The 19,044-nt window shown below is 41.9% G+C and overlaps 1 protein-coding gene across 1 annotated transcript; it reads right to left on the reverse strand.

The window, feature by feature from the left end:
- Positions 1-3,383: 3,383 nt before the first annotated feature.
- PRSS48 (serine protease 48) lies at positions 3,384-10,562 on the reverse strand. The gene is made up of 6 exons (XM_052655056.1): positions 10,520-10,562; positions 9,519-9,560; positions 9,180-9,342; positions 7,071-7,336; positions 6,227-6,396; positions 3,384-3,659 (listed from the first exon to the last, which is right to left on the reverse strand). Exons 1-6 carry the CDS (start codon positions 10,560-10,562, stop codon positions 3,384-3,386), a joined length of 960 nt encoding a protein of 319 aa, XP_052511016.1.
- Between the last annotated feature and the right edge of the window lie 8,482 nt (positions 10,563-19,044).

A 19,044-nucleotide genomic window follows, 5' to 3' on the forward strand; every position in this document is an offset into this window, starting at 1 on the left:
TTTATGACTCAGATGATTAAGATGGTGTGATCACTCACCCAGAGCCAGACATCCTAGAATGTGAAGTCAAGTGGGCCTTAGGAAGCATCACTATGAACAAAGCTAGTGGAGGTGATGGAATTCCAGTTAAGCTATTTCAAATCCTAAAGGATGATGCTGTGAAAGTGCTATACTCAATATGCCAGGAAATTTGGAAAACTCAGCAGTGGCCACAGGACTGGAAAAGGTCAGTTTTCATTCCAATCTGAAAGAAAGGCAATGCCAAAGAATGCTCAAACTACCACACGATTGCACTCACCTCACACACTAGCAAAGTAATGCTCAAAATTCTCCTAGCCAGGCTTCAACAATACGTGAACTGTGAACTTTCAGATGTTCAAGCTGGTTTTAGAAAAGGCAGAGGAACCAGAGATCACATTGCTAACATCCGCTGGATCATGGAAAAAGCAAGAGAGTTCCAGAAAAACATCTATTTCTGCTTTATTGACTATGCCAAAGCCTTTGACTGTGTGGATCACAATAAACTGTGGAAAATTCTTCAAGAGATGGGAATAGCAGCCCACCTGACCTGCCTCTTGGGAAACCTGTATGCAGGTCAGGAAGCAACAGTTAGAACTGGACATGGAACAACAGACTGGTTCCGAATTGGGAAAGGAATACATCAAGGTTGTATATTGTTACCGTGGTTATTTAACTTATATGCAGAGTATATCATGAGAAACGCTGGGCTGGATGAAGCACAAGCTGGAATCAAAATTGCTGGGAGAAATATCAATAACCTCAGATATGCAGATAACACCACCCTTATGGCAGAAAGTGAGGAAGAACTAAATGGCCTCTTGATGAAAGTTAAAGAGGAGAGTGAAAAAGTTGGCTTAAAACTCAGCATTCAGAAAACTAAAATCATGGCATCCAGTCCCATCACTTTGTGACAGATAGATGGGGAAACAGTGACAGACTTTATATTAGGGGGCTCCAAAATCACTGCAGATGGTGATTGCAGCTTACTCCTTAGAAGAAAAGTTATGACCAACCTAGACAGTATTTTAAAAAGCAGAGATGTTACTTTGCCAACACAGGTCCGTCTAGTCAAGGCTATGGTTTTTCCAGTAGTCATGTATGGATGTGAGAGTTGGACTATAAAGAAAGCTGAGTACCAGAGAATTGATGCTTTTGAACTGTGGTGTTGGAGAAGACTCTTGAGAGTTGGTTGGACTGCAAGGAGATCCAACCACTCCATCCTAAAGGAAATCAATCCTGAATGTTCATTGGAATGACTGATGTTGAAGCTGAAACTCCAGTACTTTGGCCACCAGATGCGAAGAGCTGACTCATTTGAAAAGACCCTGATGCTGGGAAAGATTGAAGGCAGGAGTGGGGACGACAGGGGATGAGATGGTTGGATGGCATCACAGACTCAATGAACATGAGTTTGAGTCAACTCCAGTAGTTGGTGATGGACAGGGAAGCCTGGCGTGTTGCAGTCCATGAGGTCGCAAAGAGTCAGACATGACTCAGTGACTGAACTGAACTGATATGTATGAGTGAAGAAAGGACATGGGAAGGGTAATTGGGAGGCTAAAGTGGAGGTCTAGAGGAGAAGCGAGGTTGCGGGTTAGCAAGAGTTTTAACTTTTCAAACCTACCTCACTTTCTTTTTAAAAAATTATTATTTTTTGGCTGCATGACATGCAGAATCTTAAGTTTCCCCAATGAGGGATCAAGCCTGCACCCCTGCAGTTGAAGTGCAGAATCATTGGATTGGATTGCCAGGGAAACCCAAATCCCTCTCATATCCTATTAAATGTATTTATCCCAAAACATTGTTTTTGAAAGTTTACTTACCATAAAGTCAACAAAACTCGTATTCATTCAATGAGAAACAAAAGGTGATTGAAATAAAGAGGAGTATGCGTAGAATTATACTAGATAGTACAGGAGAAAGATAATGACTGAAATCAAGTATAAAACGTAGCTCTGAACTCCTCGATGCCTAAGCAGAAAAGGAAATAGTCTAAGTGTTGTGACTAGCGAACAAAAAATAGCATGCAGACCTCCCTGGTGGTCCAGTGGTTGAGAAGTTGCCTGCCAGTGCAGTGGGCAACGGGCTCCATCTCCGGTCCTGGAAAATTTCACATCCCATGAGGCAGCTAAGCCGACGTCCGTCACTGCTGAGCCTGCGCAGTTAGAGCCTGTGCTCTGCACCAGGAGACGCCACCGCAGTGAGAAGCCCTGCACCACAGCTCGAGACAGCAGCAAAGACCCAGCACGGTCGTCAACTTAAGAAAGTAAAAAGTACACCCATGGTGGATTCATGTCAATGTATGGCAAAACCAATACAGTATTGTAAAATAAAGTAAAAAAAAAAGAAAAAAAAGAAAATTAAAAAAAAATAAAAACAAAAAAAGAAAGTAAAAAGAAGCATGCTAGCTAGCAAGAGAGACGGTGTTTTCCTTATAAATATTTAAAGTACTTTATTATAGAAGTAACCGTTCTTTGGAAGGAATGATGCTAAGGATGAAACTCCAGTACTTTGGCCACCTCATGAGAAGAGTTGACTCATTGGAAAAGACTCTGATGCTGGGAGGGATTGGGGGCAGGAGGAGAAGGGGACGACAGAGGATGAGATGGCTGGATGGCATCACTGACTCGATGGACGTGAGTTTGAGTGAACTCCGGGAGTTGGTGATGGACAGGGAGGCCTGGCGTGCTGTAATTCATGGGGTCGCAAAGAGTCAGACACGACTGAGCAACTGAACTGAACTGAAATGAACTGAACTGAACAGTAACCCAGTTAGGTCTAGATTCTTGAAACCCAAACCTCAGCTCTTGAGCTGATTGCATTAATCCATTTTTGGTGGTAGTCATGTAAGTATTTCAAAAACTAAAAATTTCAGAAATATTCAGAACTGAAACACATACGTGGATTTCTTATTTGATACCTTGCTACAGAGGGGAAGTATAAGATAGTACAGGAAGAAGAGAAATATAGACCAGGTAAGAAACTCATAATGTGACCCATGGGCACCAAGTAAACCCTTAATGTACTTTCTTGAGGACCTTACTATTTGCCTTTTTTTCCTTGCTGGCTTCTGTGGACTAATCCATTTGTGTCCACATACTTCTTCATAGAAGGCATCCTTCCTGCCTTGTAAGTTGCATTGTCAAGGACAAAGAATGCCATACACAAAATGGCATTCTTATTTCTCAGCTGTAGGCATTCCAGCCAGTAAAACCTACTTCCAGAATCAAGGACCTCAAAACCAGAATCATTTCTAATAATTTTAATAAAGTCATCCAGAGTTCCCAGTGACTGTGTGAGTGCTTATTCTCCACACCTTCCTTCCTAGCCATGTCCTTGGTCAGCTGCGTCAGCTACACTTCCTACTCTCCTGGTAAAATGTTAGACCCAAAGGCACAGGAGGGTCCCAGTAGAGCCAGAGAAAGCAGCACAATAGACAATAAGAAGTCAGAGAAGTGCAGGTTGTTGGCACCCAAGACCTCAGCTCTTGAGATAACAGACATAATCCATTTTTGGTAGTAGGTCACATTGGTGTAGACTCCAGGGAAAGAAGTACCACATCCTGTTCCCCAGCTTGACAATCCAATCAGGATCCATATACCATCAATATGACATGCCAGAGGCCCTCCAGAATCACCCTGCGGAAGAGATAAAAATCATGAGCACAGTGAGTAAGGGCCATGAAGAGGAGAGTGGTCATCGGGGGTGGAGGCTCCTTACCACGGAGCAGGGAAGCCCACGGAGGTATAAAGCTGGGAAGGGAGCCGGACCTCCTACCACTTGGGGGAGACACCAGAAACTTAGAATCATGGAATCTGAAATTGGCAGAAACCTTAGCTAAATATATGAGTGGTTTCAAAATACTTACCTGTGATTAAAAAGAAATAAAGATTTTGAGTTTTTCACTAAAGTTAAATTCATTGAGGGAACTCTCCTTATTTTCTATTTTTAGGTCCTTATTGCCATTTTTAGTGTTAAAGTAATTTTTCCTTATATAAAATGGTGATAGTAGTTCATAGTCTCTTAGTCTTCCTGTTTTCTTGGTAACAGCTTTATTAAGATGGAAATCACATACTCTTTAATTCACTCATTTAAAGTGTACAGTTCAATTTGTATATTCACAATGTTGTTTGACCATCACCACAACCCTTTTGTGTCACCCCCTAAAGAAACCTTATACACTTTAGCAGTCACCCTTTTCCTCCCATTCCATCCAGCCCTAGGCCAACCGATTATCTACTTTCTTTCTGCATGGATTTGCATATTATGAACATTTTGTATAAAAGAAGCCATGTAAAATATGACTTTTTATGTCTCTCTTCATTCACTTGGCATACTCTTTTCAAGGTTCATAGTGTGTGTATGTACTCCATCCCTTTTTTATGACTGAGTAATATTAATTATATTGACATACCACGTTTTTATTTATCTAGTCATCAGTTGATGGACATTTTACTTTTTACTTTTTGGCTACTATATTGGTGCAGTGAATATCATGTACAAATTTTTATATGGATGTATGTTTTAATTTTTCTTGAGTGTTTACTTTGTAGTGGAATTTCTAAAGTATATTATAAGTCTCTACGTGTGTGTGTGTTTAAGTCTATACTTAACCTTTTGAGGTTTTCCAGAATGACTGTACCATTTTACATTTTAACTGGGTATATGAAGATTCCCATTCTTTGCCAACCCTTATTATTATCTATCTTGATTAAAGTCATCCTAGTGGGTGTGAAGTTGTGTCACTGTGCATTGATTGATTTTTTTGAATAATGAATATACAGATAGGAAATGTTGGCAGAGATGTAGAAGAAGGTGCGCATGTGTATAAAAGAGAGAGGCAGGGAGGAAGTAAAACCCAAGTGGTGGTTTTAAAACGGAAAAATAAAATATCTGAAATAAAAATCTCACTAGATGAACCTAGCAGAAAAATGTAGATGGCAGAAGAAAGAAGCAGTGATTTGGAATATAGGTTAATTTAAAGTATCAAATTTGAAAAACAGAAAAGGGTAAAAATTAGACAAAGAGTATTAGGGACTTGTGTGAAAATATCAAAAGGTATAACTTATAAACTTCCAGTTTTAACTAGAAGAAGAAAAGAAAGAAGTGAGGCAGAAAAATAGTTGAAGAAATCATGAATGAAAATTTCCCAAATTTTGATGAAAGGTAAAAGAATAGATTGACAGCATATTAAAAAGCAGAGACATTACTTTGCCAACAAAAGTCCGTCTCATCAAGGCTATGGTTTTTCTAGTGTCATGTATGGATGTGAGAGTTGAACTATAAAGAAAGCTGAGCGCAAAAGAATTGATGCTTTTGAACTGTGGTGTTGGAGAAGACTCTTGAGAGTCTCTTGGACTGCAAGGAGATCCAACCAGTTCATTCTAAAGGAGTTCAGTCCTGAGTGTTCATTGGAGGGACTGATGTTGAAGCGGAAACTCCAGTATTTTGGCCACTTATGCAAACAGCTGACTCATTTGAAAAGACCCGATGTTGGGGAAGATTGAAGGCAGGAGGAGTGGGGATGACAGAGGATGAGATGGCTGGATGGCATCACCGACTCAATGGACATGGGTTTGGGTGGACTCCAGGAGTTGGTGATGGACAGGGAGGCCTGGTGTGCTGCAGTCCATGGGGTCACAGAGAGTCGGACACGACTGAGCAACTGAACTGAAAAGAATATATTGAAATAACAAGTTGGTGAACCCCAAAAGGATAAAGACCAAGAAAACCACACCTAGCATATGACATTCAAACTTCTAACAAGCCAATATGAATGAAAACATATTGGATGAAGCCAGAGAAAAGTACATCACACCCAGTGGAGAAAGACACAAATGATGGCCGATTTTTCATCAGACAGTTATGATCAGGAGACAATGGAATGACACATTTTAAGTGTACAATGAAATGTTTCTTCCTTGAAAAAAGTAAAAAGTTGGCATTTCTATGTTAACCTCTTAATATATTTATGAAAACATTTGAGACTATGAAAATCCAAACACCAGTGGTTAGCATTACTCTAGATCAATAGTTGAAGAGATTAAATTAATAAAGTTTAAGTGATTTATCCAGATGCAACGAAGAATTTTTGAAAGAACGCTTATCTCCTGATTTCCAATTCACTGTTGTTTACAGATGGGCAAACCTGGAACCAAATTAAGATGCCATGTTAAAATTAAAAATTTCAAGAGCAAACCCTAACCTGGCAGGTATCCTTCCCTTTGTTAAGATCACCGGCACAAATCATGGTTTCCTCGATGACTGGCTGTATTTGCGGCAAGAAGGAGCCCAGTGGGTTGTAGATGTTTTCACATTTCTGGCGTTGAATGATGGGTACTTCCGCTTCCTGGAGCATGGTAGGGTAATCAGCATCTGTAGAGAGAAATAGGAATGAAAGGAAAAGTAACTGGAACGGTAGGGACAACATTCAGTCATGGTATGCAGACATCTCGGAATGGCAATCCAAAAGCAGAATGCAGGCCCTTTCTCGTCATGTTGGCTAATGGGACAGTTTTGTGGCATAGTTAGTCAAAACAATGGATAATTCAAAATTCCGTCTGCGATTTTTTGATGTGCCACCTGGGGCATTCTTAATGTTCTAGATAAAGAGAAACTCTGATATATTTTGATTAAGTAAAAATGTGAATATTCTAAAGTATTCAAAGAGTTGACACAACACTTTGAAAACAGATTAAATAAGCACTAGACTCTTTTCAAACTTTAAATCAGATTTGTTAACCTCTGCTTCAGAGAGATAATTATGTATTTAAATTGTTAGTATTAAAAAATAAGTAGTTAAATATATATATATATATAAATTGTTAGTATCTGTTCTTACCAGTATAGCTAGATTCTAGCCAAAATATGAGTTAATAATCATATAAATAGGCAGATATTTTATTTGAAAACTTCTGGAGAGTGTCAGTTGGTTGATCTGGTTTTGTAGAAATCTTTGCTACAGTGTTGAAATGCCCAGAATATGAATACCCTGAAGTGGGTACAAGAAGGTGATGTATAAAACACCCCCTTGTTGTGTGCATTCTCACCTTCTTCTTTCAGTTTTCCCCATCCAGTCACCCAGCAAGAGTCTGGAATTATCAACCGCTTCTTTTTGACGTTGGACAAGCAAATGGGCAGGATGGAAGAGCTGTAGGTGACTCTAGAGAACAGCCTCAACAGGGCAATGTCTCCACTGACATTACTGTATGTGGGATGGACGACAATTCGGCTCACACGATGTATCACGCCTTCATCTAGACTGTCCATATCAACTGACCCCAGCCACACAGTGTATAAGAAAGGAATCCTTGTCCTGAGGGGAAGAGAAAGAGGAGAATAAGAGCGGACTGTGCTTCTCTGCTTACAGCTGGGTCACAGCAAGCTGCCTTTGTGTGGCTGAGTCTTTGGGGAAGAAAGGAGGGTAACAGATTTGGAATTAACCAGGCTGCTTCCAGCTTGGCCTAGGTTTTGCATGTCTCCTCTCCTCCTACCCCACCTCCCTGACCACTCTTCCCTTTGTGGTCTACTGTTTCTGTGGTATGCTTTTTTATTCTGATGGCCAGAGTTTTGTCTTAACAGTTTTTCCCTCGTTCTCTTAGTCACCTCTGCTGTTCTCCATTGTTTCAGCCATCACAAATATGCTTAGTAGTTATTGTTTTATTTTCAGTTTTGATTTCTGAGCACTAGACCTTTATTTCTGCATAAGAAATTAAAGCAAACTATAACCACCAAGTTTATATGTGTGTGTGTATGTCTGTGTGTTCATGTAATTTAAAACGTCAAGTAGTCTGATAAGATTTACAAAATAAATGAATGACAGACATTCTCTGCCCTACTGCCCTCAATTCTTGCTATTCAAAGGCAATCACTTTCAACTGGTAGCTCTTTCTTCTAGCATTTTCCCTATATTTTTAAGAAACCCTATATATTGTCATTAATTGTTTTTTCAATTTTAGAACATTGTATTCCTATGTACATGGTGAGGATTGAACCAACAATTACAGCCACTTCAGCCACTTCCTTTCACCATCCTCCTAATCTATGATAACTTTTTGTCAGATTACTATTTAATATGTATGTTTTGTGACTATGAAAACATTCACCTCCTGGCCATGTTTGGTCCTGTAGTTGTATTTCTTGTAAAACTTTTTGCTTCTTCTGGAGCTAATAATATGGTCTCACTTATTTGCTTTGTTAGTTTTCTATGTACCTGTCACTAACTCATCAGTTTTCCCCAAGTGTCTGCCAAAAGTATAAGTCTCTCAATATGTTGATACTGTTAGGCATTCTGTCGATACTATACTTTTTTTTAAGGCCTCTACCCTATAACTCCAATCTTGGTACTTTATGATTTTCTGGAGGGTTCTTTTCTGTGTTGTATTCTGTTTTGTTTTGTTTGATTCTATGTTTCCTTGTTTTCCCTCCTTCATTTTGATGAAGCATATTCAACTATGGCTTCCTGAGGAATTGTGCATGACAGCTGCTGCACAAAGTCTTGCTGCTTTGTGTATCTGAGAATGTCTTATTTCTACCCCACGCTTGTTGGATAGTTTGTAGATATGGGTAGACTTCTGAGTTGGAATTCTCTCAGCATTTTGAAGTTATTGCTTTACTTGAGCTCTTTGTTATTGCAAGGTTTGGTGGTTTCGTTCTTCATATATGTCATCTATTGTGGCACAGCAAATTGCCATAAAGCTTAGAGGCTGCAGACAGCACCCCTTTCCCAGCTTCTGTCCGTCGGGAGTCTGGTTCCTTCTGAGCAGGCTGTACTGAAGGTGGCGTGCGGTGTCATCTCTAGTCTCGACGAGAGTCTGTCACGTCTTCATTAGCCTTTGGCCGGCGACAGCTTTCTTCATGGCTGCTCACCACATGGTACCTTGCTTCTCTCACAGATTGTGTTTGTGACCCGAAGCAGCTTAAGACAAAACTCCTGACTGGTGTTTAGGAGGTGATTTGGTGATAACTATAGTGACCACTTTCATCATTCTTTTTTTTTTTTTTAACCTCTGTGGCCTGTCCTCAGTCCAAGATGACCTAGGTTTCCTTCTGCCTGCTTGTCTTGGAACTTGCGTTTGTCTGCTGGTCCATTCGTGACTTCATTCAGTTATTTACTGAGAACCTGCCTCCGTGTGCCCTGATCACCAGCAGGAACTCACGTTTGGAAGCAGTGTGCTGCAGTGACTATCCACCTGTCACTGAGGAGGGAGCCCCCACAGACGTGGGAGCTGAAGAGCTTCAGGCTGACCTGCCAAGGCCAGCGCATGGCAGCAGCATCCTGGCCGCCCACAACACGGCCTGAGTATACAGGGCGTCCACACACTAGAGAGAGGAGAGAAAAATGTGAAAGTCCCGTTGTCCTGTTCTTCTGATCCCCATCTTCTCATTGTCTCCAAACTCCCATCCATTCCCAGGACCTGAGTCCTCCCTAGCCTCCATTCTCTGTCCTGTTCCAGTTCCAAACCCAGCAGTCTTGGACCCAAGTGGAAACCACTCACCTGACTGGAGGGTTTTCTTTTGGAAAGAGGATAGGAAAGACCCTAAAACAAATACACCGTATCATTAATATATAACAACACACATATATAATATATAACAACACATATATAATATATAACAACACCTATTATACATCCAGGTTTTCTGAATAGAAAGGCTTTCTGTAACTTCAATTTCTCAGATTGGTGTTAAAGGCCAAATTTTTATATCTATCTGTTAGTAGAAATCTTGCTGATTACATACTTATGTGACTTTTTAGCAGCATGTATGGAACATAACTTAGCTTTTACTTAATGATTCACCGTCTCCTTCAGGGATATCAAGTATGTGAGGCTGTAAATACATTCATGCCTTCAGATGTTTTTAAGGTGTATAAGCTGTTTACTTATGTTGTGTTTTCTTCAACTGAACTAGCATTTTGCAGTATTTGTGTCTCTTTCTTTTTTGCTACCTATTATCTTTTTGCTACCCTCAGCTAATCCTGCTTTTAAATCACCATGTGCTGGAAAAATAAGTGAACAGTATAATTCCTGAAATCAAGGATGGGCATTTGTACTTTCAGTTCCATTTGCTTGAATTACTATTTTCCTTGATTTTTTTAGCCAAATCACTCATCTCGTCCAAGTCTTGGATGCAATAGCTTCTTCTTACAGAAACTTTCCTGATCCACCCTGTTTAAAATACAATGCCTCTCTACACTCTAGAGGTCCCCTTCAGGTCACTGTATTTATTGCTTTCTAACCTGCCTTATAATTTACATATTTGCTGTGTGCATTGACTGTAACCCCACTCCCCTCCCCGAGGGCAGGGATCTTTGTGTTTGCTGCCATTTCCAAGAGCCCTGATTTGTTTGGAGCCTGGCACACAGGGTCCCCTCAGACTTTTTCAGGGCACACCCTTCAAAGTCACATCTCATGTGTGCAGTGTCCTAGTAGTCTACATGGTAACTTCTTGAGCTAAAAATCCTCTGCTTCCCCCCACCTCCACCTCAGGGGCTCACCCAGCAGAAGGGACAGCAGGAAGGCACAGCCCACAGGACCCATATTCCTCTCCTCAGTGTCAGGACTTCCTGCTCTCTGGACTCAGGCTCCCAGGGTGAGGCCAGCTGGGGAGCAGCCTCAGAAGAGGGCAGTACCAGCTTCTCCTCCTGGTTGGATCCTCGGCTGCACCCGCCTCCTCCTCCTCAGTCCTCACCCTGGCCAGGAGCTGAAGAGACCAGACTTGAGAAGTGCAGCTGTGGACCCAGGAGAGGCACTGGGCTCGAGGTGCCCCCTGCTGTCCAGGGGGGCAAAGTGTCTGGGGCTTTTGCCTCTGGGCCGGGGGAGAGGTGAGCAGTGGACACAGTTGCTGCTGCCCAGGGCAGGTTGGAGGGTTCGGAAAGGAGTGGAACCCTGTCTCTAGTAAGGAAATGGAGGATCAGCAGGATTCTTCACAAGGAAGAAATGAAAAAGAGGAAATTAACCACGACCCGGCTAATTTTTTCTTTTTTCTTTTTTCCCATCTTCCTTTACAGTGTTAGCCATAGAAAGTATTGCAAGTTAGATTTTCTGGGAAACAGACTGTAAGTCAGAGATTTGTGTGCAGGAAGTTTGTTGGGAAGGAGTCTTAGATCAACACCTTGGTGGGGGTGGGGGGAATGGAAACAGGATTGGGCAAAGGCAAGGTTGATGTGATGCATGGGCGACAGAGGCCGCAGCCAATCCCACAGGCTGCTCTGGAGCTCGGATGGCCCTTCAAATATGCCCTGAAATGGGACGGGATGGCTGGATCCTTGAACTTCTAAAGGACTGGGTGCAGGTTGCCTCCTGGAGGGGTCATCACCTGGGGAGAAAGATGTCTCTGGTGGCAGCCTCGGAATGGACTAGCCTTTGAGCTGTCAGCGGCCAGCACTCCTGGTTGCTAGGAAACGGAAAGCTTCAGTCCTGCCTCTGCCACAGAATTTTTCTCTGCGCCTTTCGTGTTTCCTGTCCCCGTTGTTTATAGGTGCTAAGTCTGTGGAGGCAGAATTCAGTAGTGTTAAAGCATGTTGTTGCTCTCTTATATCTTAAACTTTTATGAATTTTGAAAAACACCGTAATAATTTTTTAAAATACCAGAAAGTGTAGCTGTTTTGGTAATTGTTATTCAGTTAAAAGCAACAGAGACTCACTTAAACTAGCTTAAACAGTGAGAGATTGTTTTAAAGGTATGTGTGGGCCAAAATGTATCTCCCCCTTCTGTAGTTGTATAGTTGCAGTCCAAAGGCCAAGTACCTTAGGATGTGATACATTTTAGATAGTGTCTCTAAGAGAGGTAACTGAGGTTAAGATGAGGGCATGTGTGCGTGTGCTCGGTCACTCAGTCGTGTCTGACTCATCACCAACACATGGACTGTAGCCTGCCGGGCTCCTCTCTCCATGGGATTCACCAGTCAAGAGTACTGGAGTGGGTTGCCATTTCCTTCTCCAAGGGATCTTTCTGACCCTCTGGTCGAACACTCATTTCCTGCGTTGGCAGGTGGATTCTTTACCACTAAGCACCTGGGAAGCCCAAAATGAGATCATTACGATAGGCCTTAACCCAGTATGATGGTGTCCTTATAGGAAAGGACATCTGAACGTAGATGCACGCAGAGAGGGAAGGAAGAAGGCTCAGGAAACCTGGATCAGATTGTCCCTCTCATCGCTCTGAAGGAACCCACCCTGCTGACCTCTTAATCTTAGACTTCTCACATCTAAAACTGTGAGAAAACACATTTCTGGTCTTGAAGCCCCGCTTTGTGGTACTTTGTTATGACAGCCTCAGCAAACCACTGCAGGCATCTGAGAACAGTGAGGAGAGCAGAGTGAGAGGACCTCTGGGGCTGTGCTTGGACAGACTGGAGCCCAGAGCTGGAGCCCAGAGCTGACCGGGGGCTTTGAATCCACGACGTCTCGAGAGCTCAGGGCAGCTGTTCCAAATCCTCATCCTGGTCCTCTGCTGGCAGGATAGCCCAGCCACCCTCCATGACTTTTCATTCTGTCCCATTGTAAACTACTCAAGTTTTTTCTTATTTTCAGTTCAAATTCCAAAGAATTTGAACAGCTGATCTTCTCTTGCTAAGCCATAGTTTCATGGATATGGACTCTACATGTCCTTGCAGTATGATGCCCCTGTGCCCTCGTGTGTGACGAGCATGCACACACGATATGGCCAGCTCAGCCACAGGGACTGTTGTGGGCAAGTGCCACATGTGCTGTGTCTCAGGACAGTAAGGTGTTTACTTCTTTCTTGCAACACGTTTTTCAGATTTTAGAAGTGGACACTTCAAAAAAAATTAATCCTTCCTCTATTTGTTTACCTACTGCCGTGACAAAATTGTAACCTAATTGATGTTTTGCAAATCTAGTTGTCTTCATTTGTGATTGCTTGAGGGGTTTGGATCCTGATTTAACACATCAGCTCTAAGAAAGCATTTTGATACTATCAAGGAAATTTGATCGTTAACTGGGTATTAGATGGTATGAAAGAATTATTGTTAATTTTGATAGGTGTTACAGTGAGTTATGTAAGCAAATGTCCATTCTTACAAGAATGAGCACCCATGAGTCCTTTCTAAATCTAAGCTAAACTCTTGAGAATTCCCTGGTGGTCCACTGGTTAGGACTTGGCATGTTCACTGCCATGGTCCCAGTTTCAGTCCCTGGTCTGGGAACCGAGATCCCACAAGCTTCCTGGGGTGACCAAAAAGCTAAACTCTTGTACCATATTGGAGAAATCTCCTCTGGTCTTCACCCACAGAGCTGTTATTTTCATGGTGATGACTGCACGACCTTCAAGAAGTCACCTTTCCCCTAAGGCCTGTGTTGTCTTGTTGTACCATGAAGGCGCTAGAATCAGCTGATGCTCTCAAAGTGTCTTTGCAGATGTAACATTGATTTATGAATTGCTTATCTATTTGTATTTATTTATCTTTATCTATTGCCTCTGTTATCCCTCTACAAATACTTTCTTATTTTTAATTTAGCCATCAAGAAACATTTTGGGTGGGTCTCCCATTTTAATGCTCCTTTGCTTCTTGTAAGAAAGTATGAGTTGAAGCAAAAGAGTTGTGTTTAATGTCCATTCTAGAGATTTTCCTGGAGATAACTCTTCCAGCTCTGTGTCTGTCTCATCATGCCCTATCTTTGGGTCCTGGATTCTCTGTTCCCAGACTGTTATGCTATCATTAACGTTATCTTCAAATACCTCTGTTGGTTTGGGAAGTGGCAACATGGTGGTGTTGGTGAAAGCGTTATGAGTTGCCACGTGGCTTGTTGCCTAGTTGCCTTTTTATCTCTGCAAAATGGGAATTACTAATACCCCACAAGATTTGGGTAGGAATTAAATGAGATACAGGGCAAGTACTTAGACTATTTAAGCACAAAACAATAAATAGTAGCCACTGTTTTTATTAGTGTTTTTGTCGAACTAATATCCCAGTTTTAAGTCCTGTCTTAATTCTGTCAAACAGGTCCTCTTGGTGATGGCTTAGATTGATGTTGATGGTGCCTATAGACCAGGATTTCTCAGCCTTGGCACTGTGGATGTTTGAGGCCAGGTGATTCTTTCTTGTGGGGGCTGTCCTGTGAATTGGGGGATGTTAAGCAGCATCTCTGGCTTTAACCAGCCCTAGTTGTGACAACCAAAAATGTCACCAGGTGGGAAGTGGAGTGCAGAGTCACCAGCCCTGGCTGAGAACCACTGCGGTAGAGGAAGGATGCCACTGCTGGCTGCAGCCTTCTCTTGCGCACCCTGAGAACAGAACAGGGACAGCAGTACATTTGCAGGGGTTTTAGCTTTTTATCTGTGGTTCCAGGAAAGGTAGATGGATTCCACCGTCTCTTTTCTGATTCTATCAGATCAGTCTCTTATACTGGAAAACGGATAAATCCCTTTATGAAAATCTTCTAAAGAATTATTGATTTCTCTAGCCTGTGTGTCGCAGGCCCTGGCCTGGCAGCAACAGACAGCTATGCCCTCTATTGAAAGATCCAGTTTGGTCTTAGTTCTTGAACTTGGACAAGAAATAGCTCCACTAACCAGTATGTCTTGGAACTAGCCCATATACTTGGCATTTATGTCAGGGCCAAGGCCTGCACAACCTTCTAGGGACAGCCCTCTTCCTCTTCCCGCCCTTTGCCTCATTGGCCTGCACTCACTTTCTCCACAGGGACAGTCCTGCTCTGAGCTCCCTCCTATGTGCCCTGGGCAGTCCTTTGCAGGAGTTGCTTCTGTTCTTTTGATCACTGAAGTAAAATGGTTTTGTTTACTCACTTGAATTTATACTAAATGAATTTTTCCTTCCCTTTTGATACCTAGCTTTCTTAGTCTATTGCTTTCATTTTGTTATTTAGAAAATAAGATTTGATACTTTCTCTTTGCAATACAGTATAATAGGTACTGTTAGAAGATCAGGAAGATGATAACAGCAGTTTTTCTCATCTCAAGGTTGTTCTTACCCATTCAAAAGAAGTAGAGCTGTGTGCAGTCAATTTCTGATGGAATATAGCAAGAGATACAAATAACTAGAATCGAAGGGCAGGTGTGATTTTGGAGTTGTACAAAGATCTTTAATAGAGCTTACTAATAGTGAATGGAGGTAATTTGGTGTAGTGGAAGGAGCCAAATCTTTTGAGTCAGACAGTCCTGAATAAATCTGTTAAATATTTGGTATGTGAACTTAGCAAGGTACTTAACCTCTTTGATCCTCAGTTGCTGTTGTTGTTGTGTGTATGTTTTCATTTGTAAAACTGGAATAAATAATACCTTCTTGAGTTGTTAGGACGAGATAAGATAATTTTTAAAGTGGCCGGTATAGTAATTGATGCAAAGAAGATATAAAGTGAATACAAGTTCCTGCCGTGGTTGGAGGTGGGATAAAGATGTCATGACACCCAGAGAAACCAACTTTGGCAGGCAGCATGACTTGGCTTAAGTCATCTCAGCCTAGACTCTGGACTCAGCTTTTTAGCTTCTGAAATCCTTGTCAGAGCACCTAGAATAGATCAAATTCAAGAGACTGACTCACTAAAATTTAAGAGACTGTGCATGAACCAGGATGTTGATTTGCAATCAGGACTATTCGTGTTTTTCATTTGGCCTTTTCATTTTTCCCTACCTGGGCACACCTTGATGTTGAGTAGGGAACCCAAATTAGTAAAAAAGAGTGATGGTTCGAAGAGGCTTCACAGATCAGAACAAGTGGAACTGGCAAATCTCTACAGGCATTTCACTGAAGAGGATGAAATATCCCTTCTAAAAAGAACTGGGTGAAAGAGTGCTTCTCCATAACAGAACATGTTTTTCTAAATAAATACAAAGTTTATGTTCATCAGACTCAGAGTCTCTCTCCTTTTATAGCCCATGTTCATCAGACTCAGAGTCTCTCTGCTTTTACAGCCCAGGGTCTGATGAACACAAAGGCATCTGGCTTTTGTTTTCTTCGATTCCATTTGGAGACTCTTCCTCTTCCGAATGATGTTTTTCTTCAGTTAGTGCCAAATACTGTTGGTAACATAAGCTTTCCCCGGTATGGTCTCATTCCTGGTATGCTGCCTTGAGATTATACCCAAATCTCCATGTTTAGCTTATTCCTAAAACACAGAATCATGTATTTACTGATATTTTGTGCATCCTTTCTACAGAAAACTCTCTCTTTTTGTCTCATTCATTATGTGTATGTTCTACTTGTTAAGTTGCAGTTTTTGAAGATTTTGGTGAGCAGTTGGTAGGGTGGTGCTGTGTAGTTCTCGTTCCCCCATTACCAAAGGTTAGTGAGTAGTTAGTTAGTTTCCCTGTGCTACAGTATTAAAAAGTATTACGTCAGACATCGGGTGTGTGAAACAAGCAAACTTAACGCCTTGAGCGGAGAGTTGTATCAAACCACTTCTAAAGTAACGTCCAACTATTTTATGATTTTAAAACCTGTTTTTATCTCTTTACTTGGTTTCTTGGCTTTAATAGAACATGTTTTTCTAAATAAATACACAGTTTATCTTCATCAGACTTAAGAGTCTCTCTCCTTTTGCAGCCTGGGGTGAATCTTTAGATCCATCCTCTTCACTCATATTCTTTTGTCGTTTCTTACTTATTTCGTATCTCATATATTTAATGAGTTGATCTTTTGCTGAAGCATTTTCCCAGGGTCAGTTATACCTTGCTTGCAATTCTGTAGTGCTGTCATCTAAAAAATAAATCCTGAGATCTTATAAACATGCACAGTGTTCTTTTGAGTATAGATTGTAATTGGTCTTTGAATCCTGCTTATATTTTGCATAATTTTTGCATTGGGGAAATTAATTTTTTCAATAGTTCTGAACTATTTTCTTCATGTATGGAAGGGTTTTTGATGGCCCAGATTTAACTTCCTTGTTTTTATGTAATTATCTTATCTTTGCAGTTATTGATGAAAATTTTCATTTTCAAACAGTGATTTTATTGGTATCGAATGAAAGTTGAGCAAGAAATGTTCACTTTGCTGCTGTTCATTTTACCATCTTCCTGAAACTCCTAATTGTTTTTCACTATTATTTGTCTAGTAATATGGTATATCCTGAATCATTTTAATCAGTATCTTATGAAATTGATAAATTAACTCACTGCTGGCCAGCATAAAATCTTGTGTTCTTAGCAGCTCTTCATACATCAAGAAAAGGATGGGATTCAAGCAGCCATACAGTTCGTAGTGAGACATGTTCTTAGACCCTTCTCTGCACACAACCATGCAGTGCTCTCAGTGGGATGAACAGGAGACTCAGAAATACCCTCTGTCCAGACTTCAATTTAGCCCCGCCCCAGGCCTCTGCTTAATGTTTGACTGCTAAACAGAGTCAGTTTTTACCTCCAGACCCTTCCCTATTGCTTTTGTAGAAGGTGGCCATTGTGTCTGCAGTGATTCTTGCCTCCTGATACTTACACCTTGTCGAGTCACTTCTAAAGAATAAAATACAGCAGAAGTAATGAGATGTCTTTCTGGTTATAGAAAGACTGCAGCTTCCATTTGGGGTGTTCTCTGTCACTTTATCTTGGATCCTCACTGTGTGTGACGCCAACTGCCCTCTCTTCCTGCAGAGAGGCCTCTGAGAGTGACCCTGAAGCAGGTTCTTCCTGTCAGTAGTTAAACTTGAAGATGACTGCAGTTTGCAGCAAGCAGCCTCTTGAAACACTGTTAGCAGGAACTACCTAGTTAAGTCTCCCTGATTCACAGACACTGAGAGATAGTAAATGTTGTCTCCAATTTTGGGGTAATTTGTTATACAGCAGTAGATAGATAACATGCTGCGCTTGCCTAATGTGCTTCCACTGAAACCGGCTAGTCCTCCGAGTCCCTGATTTTTCTTTAGAACTCAGTCTAGTCCCAGATTGGATGGTTTTCACTGAATTCAGCCAAGGGTAAGGTAGTTCACCTCTGGACCCTAGCTGCTGCTTCTGTAGAATGTGGGGGATTGACTGGGTCAGGGATTTTCAGATCCCTTTCAGCCCTGAAGTTCTTTGCTTCTGTATTTCCCCAGGCCCCAACTCCAGTTTCATGCAAAAAATGAATATGGGAAATAATAGAATCAACCAAACTTTATTCACACGGGGGACCTTGCTTTCCATGTTGACCTGTAGGAGACAAGGCAGCAAGCGGATTTGGCTCCTGAGGGCTGTGCCTAGAGGTAGCTGACCTGCTTCTTTCTTGCTGAATCTTTAAAATCTCTCCTCAAAATCCTCAACTTAAAGCATTTCCTCTTTCTCCCTCAGCTAGTTAGGGTGGCCCCAGGAATATGAGAGGCAGAAGCATTACCGGGAAGAACCTGGAGAAGTCTGACCTGGGGGTAGCAGAAAGGTCAGCATATGAGACGGCTGACTTCTCAATCCAAGACTTGTAGAAACTGATGTTTGTAAATACTCCAGGCTCGTTGATTCCGATGCAGTTTGATCCCCAGCTCATCACTCCTGCTAGAACCCAGAAGTCCTTCACTATGCACATCAGGGGATCTCCTCTCCTGGCCTGAAGGAGAGATGACATATGGCTAGGCATGCACAGGGCAAGAGACTCATAGTTCAGCCAAGAGCTGTGGAGTCTGGGCCTGTCCCAGCACTCCTGGGTTCACCCGGGCCCACAGAGCTACGAGGACATGGAGGAAGCATGCTGGGGACAGGTGAAGCTCTGAAAGATGCCTGTGGGAAGGGATTCTTACTATACACCCATCTGGCTGCCCCACTGGGAGCCGGGAACAGATAGATCACAGCTTCACTGATGGGCTCGACTCCTCGTAACAAGCTTTCTTTCTGATATTTCTTGCATGTCTGGAGATCGATGAGGTGCACTTTTAGCTCCTTCAGTGTGTAAGGTGGTGTCATAGCTGTAAGGTCAAAAAGCAAAGCTGTCTTAAAAATTAGGAAGCAACTTTCAGCTTTGGATACAATTTCATGCCTTTAATTTTCAGGGATATCTCTGATTTCAAGTTTCTGCCCCCCATCATAGGCAGTATTCTGATTTTTGGTTTGGCACATGGTCTCAAGGCTGCAGTCCCTAGGTCT

The sequence above is a fragment of the Budorcas taxicolor genome, chromosome 17 (assembly GCF_023091745.1).
Source record: "Budorcas taxicolor isolate Tak-1 chromosome 17, Takin1.1, whole genome shotgun sequence".
NCBI classification, from domain to species: Eukaryota; Metazoa; Chordata; class Mammalia; order Artiodactyla; family Bovidae; genus Budorcas; species Budorcas taxicolor.